Source organism: Dipteris shenzhenensis, chromosome 20, assembly GCF_047967505.1.
Source record: "Dipteris shenzhenensis isolate YYH24624 ecotype China chromosome 20, Dip_SZ_1.0, whole genome shotgun sequence".
Taxonomy (NCBI): Eukaryota; Viridiplantae; Streptophyta; class Polypodiopsida; order Gleicheniales; family Dipteridaceae; genus Dipteris; species Dipteris shenzhenensis.
This window is the reverse complement of record NC_141615.1, coordinates 43,476,523-43,484,363: the sequence shown is the minus strand read 5'-3', so window position 1 is coordinate 43,484,363 and position 7,841 is coordinate 43,476,523. Positions and strand designations below refer to the sequence as shown.

General features: G+C 43.2%; 1 protein-coding gene across 1 annotated transcript; it reads left to right on the top strand.

The window, feature by feature from the left end:
• Positions 1-4,826: 4,826 nt before the first annotated feature.
• On the top strand, positions 4,827-7,556 carry LOC147889702 (pentatricopeptide repeat-containing protein At2g13600-like). The gene has a single exon (XM_087391294.1). It carries the CDS (start codon positions 4,827-4,829, stop codon positions 7,554-7,556), a length of 2,730 nt encoding a protein of 909 aa, XP_087247420.1.
• Positions 7,557-7,841: the final 285 nt, after the last annotated feature.

The following is a 7,841-nucleotide window of genomic DNA, read 5'->3' as shown; positions in this document are numbered from 1 at the left end:
TACAATTCCTACATATAGAGAGAGAAGCTCTCCAACTTATATAAATACCCCATAATGGAATGAAGCCCATACTCTTTGGAACATTGTGTTGAGTTCTACTTTGGTATTCCAAGCAATTGTCTCAAGTGTCCATGCTTCCTTGCACTCCATGTCCAAAAGCATGTCCTAACCTTGCAACCCCTCCTTCCCTCTCCTCCAACCTTGCAACCCATCCTCTCCCTCTCCTCCTCCCTCCTCCTCCTCCCTTCTACTCCTCCCTCCTCCTCCTCCCTTCTCCTCCTCTTTCCTTCTCCCTCCTCTCTCCTCTTTCCCCCATGCTCTTACACCTTCTTCCTCTCCCACTCCTATGCTCCTCCTAAACCCTTAGTTCCTCAACCCTTAATCTTTATGATCTATGAGGGAGATGAGTTCTCCACCATGTACTCTACCCTGAACCTTGGAACCTCTTCTAAACTCTGGAACCTCTTCTAAACCTTGGAACCTCCTTCTAACCCAGGAACCTCTTCTAAACCTTGGAACCTCCTTCTAACCCTGGAACCTCCTTCTAAACTCTGGAACCTCCTTCTAACCCTTAAACTCCTCCTAAACCCTGCAATCCCCAATGAAGGTGAAAGCCTTCATTACTTCAACCATGATGATACACGTTCCTTTTACACATGCATGCACTATGTTTGCTTACCACACTTAAGCCTAAGTCTCTCACCGAAACACGACTCGAGGTCCTAATCTACACGTATACTACAAACGACAACCACAATATATCTGTAGGTGACAAAAAGCCTCGGAACCCTGCATACTGATAATACCCTACTCTTCCTACGAAAGCTGTAGAAAAGAGCCAACAAACATCATCTCATCTGATACGAGATCCAGAACCATGGATGGCTACATGCATACTCATGCACATAGATGACATTGATAAGATCACCGATAAAATAGTGGCTCACATACTATGGGACAATGCTAGAAATCCACATGGCTCGAATCCACCATTGCAAGCCCGTTTGCGTGAATTGGTGACAACAAAACATATCCATGTCTATAAAAAATTTTGCTTCGGGCAACCAAGTAGTCAAAAGGGTTCCCCTTTGACACACAACCGCGACGATCGACAAAAAGACATAACGATGGTTGTACTATCGGTCAAGATACGAGTATTAGAGCATTTTGTCCTATCCTTCGGGCATCTTTCTACTTTGGAGTGAGCACATGAATATCCAATGTATCATGATGATCGACAGAAAGATATAGCAATGATTGTACTATCAGCCAGGATATGAGCATTAGAACATCATGCCCTATCATTCAGGCATCTTGCTACACTGGGGTGAGCACATGAATATCCAACATATCACAAACTCCGTTATCTCGCAGTACCTTCTAAAGTATGCCATGAAGATAGAGTCGATGGACCAACTCAAACTCAACATCGATGATACAAGATGCATAGGCCTAAATAACCTAGACCCAGTCAAGTGAAAGGTCATCTCTACCTACATGTTGACTAAGCCAACATCGCCTACCAAGGCAGTCTTGAACTACTTGCAAATCTTGATCATCAAGCGGGATGAGGTGGTCCACTACCTAGACTCATCACTGTGCGCACTGCGGCAGAACAGTATCACAATGTGCAAACACATTGTCGTGCATCTGATCAACTTGTACTATGCACGATCGGACAAGTGGAGGTGATCACTCTCTGTGACTACCATTCAAATTACATGGTAGAGAAGCATAGGAGGGCTAACAAAGACCATGAATGCACAAATATGCTCAACAAATTCATTTATCTAACAACTAGAGTGGTTCGCTTCATGGAATATTACTCAGGGAATCATATGGAGGGCTTCTTCATGGAATATTACTCAAGGGATCATACGAAGGACTCCGTCATGTATCTTTTAGAATGGAGGCATCCTTAGTAATACCCCGTGCACGCGGGAGGCGCTATGTAAAAACCTCATATAGCACCTGCAATCAAGGCATATTAAAAAACCCTACCTATGGATTTTTATAGCCTATATATATATATATATATACCCATTCTATAAATTTTGAGATGATTAAAGTATGCTTTATTTATGAAAATTTTCATTTTTTGAATTAAAAGCCCCTTATGTATGTATATTTTATATAACTCCATAAAAATACAAAACCACTTTTGTTGATCGCACGTGCTACTACCTTACATATTTCTTAGTGAACTCCTTAGGACTCATATGACATACATCAATGATTGCCAAATAGGAGGCCTCATCAAGACAGAGGATGACCTAGAGATGTACATGTTGAGAATTATGCTTTGTAACATTCACTAGAGTGAAATTGTGACCTGGTCATACTTCAATGATTGCCAAATAGGAGGCCTCATCAAGACAGAGGATGACCTAGAGATGTACATGTTGAGAATTATGCTTTGTAACATTCACTAGAGTGAAATTGTGAGTGGTGTGATCAGATGGCATTCTCATTATGAAACACATGGGCACATGGGTTTCATGGAGAGGCTCACATCAACTTGTCCCTTGTACTTCTAGTTTTGGATGAAAACAGGTGGAACTCTTGGGTCTATTTAAAGAAGCCCAAGAGAATCTTTCTCAAGGCTGAAATACAAGTACTCTGAACCTTTGTATACACAAAGTCTTCATTTGTGAGTCTTCCTTTACGTGGATACTATCTGCATCTCTACCTTTTCTCACTCTGAAGCTTCCAATCTTGCATTAGTCTCTCAAGACAAGATAGAAACTTCAACATGGTATAAGAGCAGTGAGGTTCCTTTCCATTGTTTGTGGATGCTACTACTCAGCTTCTCTGAAACTACTCGTTAGTTGCCTTTATAGCTTCTTCTAGTTAAGCAATGCTAGAGACCTTGTGCTCTATTCGTAGAACTTGGTACTTGAAGACTCTTATATGCTAGCGCCATAACAGCAGTGAGAACAAATATTGCAATGATAGCGGGCAGTAGTTCGTTAAGGCAGTAGAGTAAAGACAAGGCAATAAGCGTTCACAACAAAGCAATTGCAATTGAGCAACAACAACTAGTGGAAGCAAAGCTTCAAGAAGAGGCAACCGTGTCAAGAGCCAGCAGAGATTCAGAGAGCAGCGTAGCAATCGGGAAAGCCAACTATCAAGAGCAGCAGTGAAAAAGAAGCATAGCCCAGTAGTAGAACGTCGCAGTGGAGTAAAAACTCCAGCAACAAAGTCAAGCGATCAGATCTGCAGAGCAAGGCTATGATAAGGGATTGCGAATAAAGCTGTAGCAGAATCGTCAATGCAGCCGTGTGTTGGGTATGGGAGCTTGACATCACAGTTTTTGGTTTTCTTTGTTCCATTGTGTTCGGAAGCGTCCAAAACCCTTTGTTTTGCAGTCTCCAACCTCTGGTTCGTGGTAGCTGTGGACTCTTGCGAATTATTCATGCAACGCGTGGCTCTGTTTTCCTTCCTTCTCCATAAAACCTTGATAATTCAAGGTTGATGAAGATTGCTTTATTTGCTGCCACATATCTCTTAATTCTTTAGACCTTTAAGAGCAAACTAGTGGGAAACCCGCACGTTGTTGCGGCAACCAAAAGAAACAGAGTTGATGATCAACATTACCAAAAAACATTGAAGAAACCCACATGTAGAGTAGACTTCTCTATGAAAATTCCCTTATGATCCTTCTTACAACTTTTTACTTAATAGGGGGTGACATTGAAAAACCTTCTCCAAAGAAAACTCATTGAAGCAAGCCATCAAGGTAGTTTCGCCAACGAAACCCCTTTGAACAAGGTCTTTCAAGGTAGTTTCGCTGGCGAAACTACCTTGGACAGCACTTTTAAAAGTGACATAACTTTCACATCCAATGTCCAAATATAGTCATTCAGCCACTCAAATTGATTGGAAAACCCCATTTGAGCACATATATGGGGTTGTATTTTGGAAAACCTTGCATATATAGTATTAAATATTACATGTATTTTATGAGAGTGATATATAAGCCCAAGTTAATACTTATTTACAATAATTTAAACTTCTGTAGAAACATGTCCATAAATATCTTGTTATTAATACTATAAAAACACTTGAAAGATATTGCCATATGATATAAATGTGTTTAATAAGTAATTATTTATGTATAATATTATTATATTGAGAGTGATTATGAGGGACGTTTCTTAAATGAATTATTTTTCAATACTTTTTTAAGGTAATAACAAGGGTACAAAGGGATGTTTATGAATAAGAAGATTTATGTTATGTAAAAATGAATGAGTGACTAGTCTCTATAATTTTATGATAAAGGGATCTAGTTCTAATGAAAATAAAAGTGTAAAAACCATATTTCCTAAAGAAATACTATTTTTAAAATCTCTTGAAAAACACGCTCGTATAAACCTGCTCATAGGTTTTTGCTCGTAAAATTGACGCATCCTTGCGGGAGATTGCCCTCAAACTTGCAATTCCAGGTTCAGCATGAATTTTGTGAATCAGTACTCAAATGCGTCTGATGTAATTCATGCATTCAACGCAAAATTCAAGTTGGGCGAACTATGCGTTCAAATAATCGATCATTGCTGGTTGTGCAATGTGCCGATGACCGATGTTGAAATCAAATGCCCAAGTACGTATGCTCGTCCATCTTCATAATTCGATTTAGATTCCAAGACAGTTCGGGCAGACCTTCCACGGATCACACCGTAGCCTTCAGAGTCGCTGAGAGTTTCAATCTAGTGCCCGTAATTGGCTCTGTAAATGATGAGTATCTAAGTTTCTTCTTTAAATCGATCACACCTTCTCGTATTGATGCTCTCATCTTTGCCCACTTAGCAACAAGATTAAAACCTATGGCGCTGTTCCTATCTTATGTTGTTTCTTCTTCATCGGGCACGCCTCATCTTGCGTTTGATCTGCCATCCTTGGAGAGAAGACAACTACACAGGGTTGTACGTTGCACGCCTACAAGTTCTAATGTCTTGGATAGGCCAGGCTCGGTGGCTAGGGATACGAAAATAGACTTTGGTAGGCACAAGGGCAAAGCTTTGGGGGTGTTTCGTCTAGAGGCCTTGAGCGAGCTAGGAAGACAGATTTTAGATGGGCACCATCGGACGACTGGAGACTCTAATCCGCTAGAAAGACAGATTTTAGATGGGCACCATCGGACGACTGGAGACTCTAATCCTGAAAGCTTGAATGCAGAGATCCTCGGTCAGCTGGGTCCAGAGACAGACCATGCTACCTATGCCTTGCTCTTGAGGCGTTGCACCAGTGCCAAGGCCCTGGCTGAGGGCAAATGGGTGCATGAACACATGAGCAGGCATGGATATGCTGGCAACAGTTTTCTGAGTAACCTTCTCGTCCAAATGTACAGCAAGTGTGGGAGCCTGAATCGTGCACGTGCTGTCTTTGACAAAATAGTATTTCCAGATTTATACTCTTGGAATATTATGATTGCATCATCTGCCCAGAACGGGAGCCTGGATGATGCGAGGGCATTGTTTGCAGAGATGCCCCAGCGGGATGTGGTCTCCTGGAATGCCATGATAGGTGCGTTTGCCAAGAATGGGCATGGCATGGAGGCCCTTCAACTCTTTGGTCGCATGCAGGCTGAAGGCTTCGAGCCAGACAGAATCACTTTCATCTGCGTTGTGGATGCCTGTGCCAGTATCGCAGCCCTACAAGAGGGTAGAGTAATCCATGCCTCTGTAACTGGTACTGGATGGGAGTTGGATGTTGTTGTGGGGACAGCTCTCGTCAATATGTATGGCAAGTGCAGGAGTCTAGATGATGCAAGCACATTGTTTGCAGAGATGCCACAGAGGAATGTGGTCTCGTGGAATGCTATGATTGCTGCGTATGCCAAGAGTGGCCATGGCAAGGAGGCCCTGCAACTTTTTGGTCAAATGCAGACTGAAGGCTTTGAGCCAAACAAGGTTACTGTCATCTGTGTGGGGGATGCATGTGCTAGTGTTGCAGCCCTAGAAGAGGTTAGAGTAATCCATGCTAGTGTTACTGGCCAAAGGTGGGAGAGGGATGATTTCGTGGGCACAGCCCTTGTCAATATGTATGGCAAGTGCAGGAATTTAGAGGATGCAATCGCAGTGTTTGGAGAAATGTCACATCGGGATGTGGTATGCTGGAGTGCCATCATTACTGCGTGTGCCCAGAATGGACATGGCAGGGAGGCCCTGCAAAAGTTCGGCCAAATGCAGGCTGAAGGCTTTGAGCCAAATAAGGTCACCTATGTCTCAGTCATAGATGCTTGTGCCAGGGTGGCAGCCCTAGAAGAGGGTCGAGAGATCCATGCTACTGTTGCTGGAAATGGATGGGAGTCGGATGATGTTGTGGGAACAGGCCTCGTCAATATGTATGGCAAAAACGAAAGCTTAGATGATGCAAGGGCAGTGTTTTCAGAGATGCCACAATGGAATTTGGTCTCCTGGAGTGCCATGATCGCAGCGTGTGCCCAGAATGGGCATGGCAAGGAGGCCTTGCAACTGTTTGGTCAAATGCAGGCGGAAGGCTTTGAGCCAAACACGATCACCTTCACTTGTGTTGTGGATGCATGCGCCAGTGTTGCGGCCCTAGAAGAGGGTCGAGTGATCCATGCAACTGTTGTTGGCAAGGGGTTGGAGTTGGATGTTGTTGTGGGGACAGCCCTTCTCAATATGTATGGTAAATGCTGGAGCATAGAGGATGCGAGAGCTGTGTTTGAAGAGATGCCAGAGCGCAATGTAGTCTCATGGAATGCCATAACCACTGCGTGTGCTCAGAATGGGCATAGCAAGGATGCTCTGCAGTTGTTTGGTCAAATGCAAGTCGAAGGCTTAGAGCCAAACAAGATTACCTTTATTTGTATTTTGGATGCGTGTGCCAGTGTGGCAGCCCTAGAAGAGGGTCAAGTGATCCATGCTACTGTTGCTTGCAGTGGAGGGGAGTTGGACGTTGTTGTGGGGAACTCCCTCCTTGATATGTATGGCAAATGTGGGAGCCTATATGATGCGAAGGCAGTGTTTACAGAGATGCCACAGTGGAATGTGGTCTCCTGGAATGCTATGCTTGCTGCGTGTGCTCAGAATGGGCACGGCAAGGAGGCCTTGCAACTGTTTGGTCAAATGCAGGTTGAAGGCTTTCAGCCAGACAAGATCACCTTCATCTGTGTTCTCTGTGCATGTAGCCATACAGGTCTGGTTGCTGATGGGAGGGGATACTTTGCCTTAATGATTAGAGACCATGGCATAAGGCCCTCAATGGAGCATTATGGGTGTATGATTGATCTTCTTGGGCGAAGAGGACTGTTGGAAGAGGCAGAAGACCTGATCATCAGTATGCCATTTGAACATATTCCTTCAGCATGGTCAAGCCTACTTTCATCTTGTAGGATTCACTATGATGTGGTGCGGGCTGTACGTGCTGCAAACTTTATTTTGGAGTTAGATCCAAGGAGTGCTTCACCTTATCTCTTGCTAGCGAATTTGCATGCCAACACATGTAGGTCAGATGGTAATGAAGCAGAGAAAGCTAACAATAGATCATATTCTGAAGATGCAATGTCCAGCTATATTGAGGTTCAATAATGTGGTGCCTCAATAGGAGGATTACTTCCTCACACACTTTATGTGCTTCATGATGTGGATGAAGAAGAGAAAGAAAATATGCTTTGAGAAATGGCCACTGATTGTGGGGTCATTTTCACTCTGCCCAGTTTCACCTTGAGCTGTTGGGTCTGTTCTAGCTGACATTCTGCTGAAAATTCATCCTTAAGGTTGTTCAATGGGAAAAATATTGGCAAAGGCTGATAGTTCCATCATATTGAATTTGACACTGAAATCTCACTGTATGACTTTCCATTTAACTTCTCT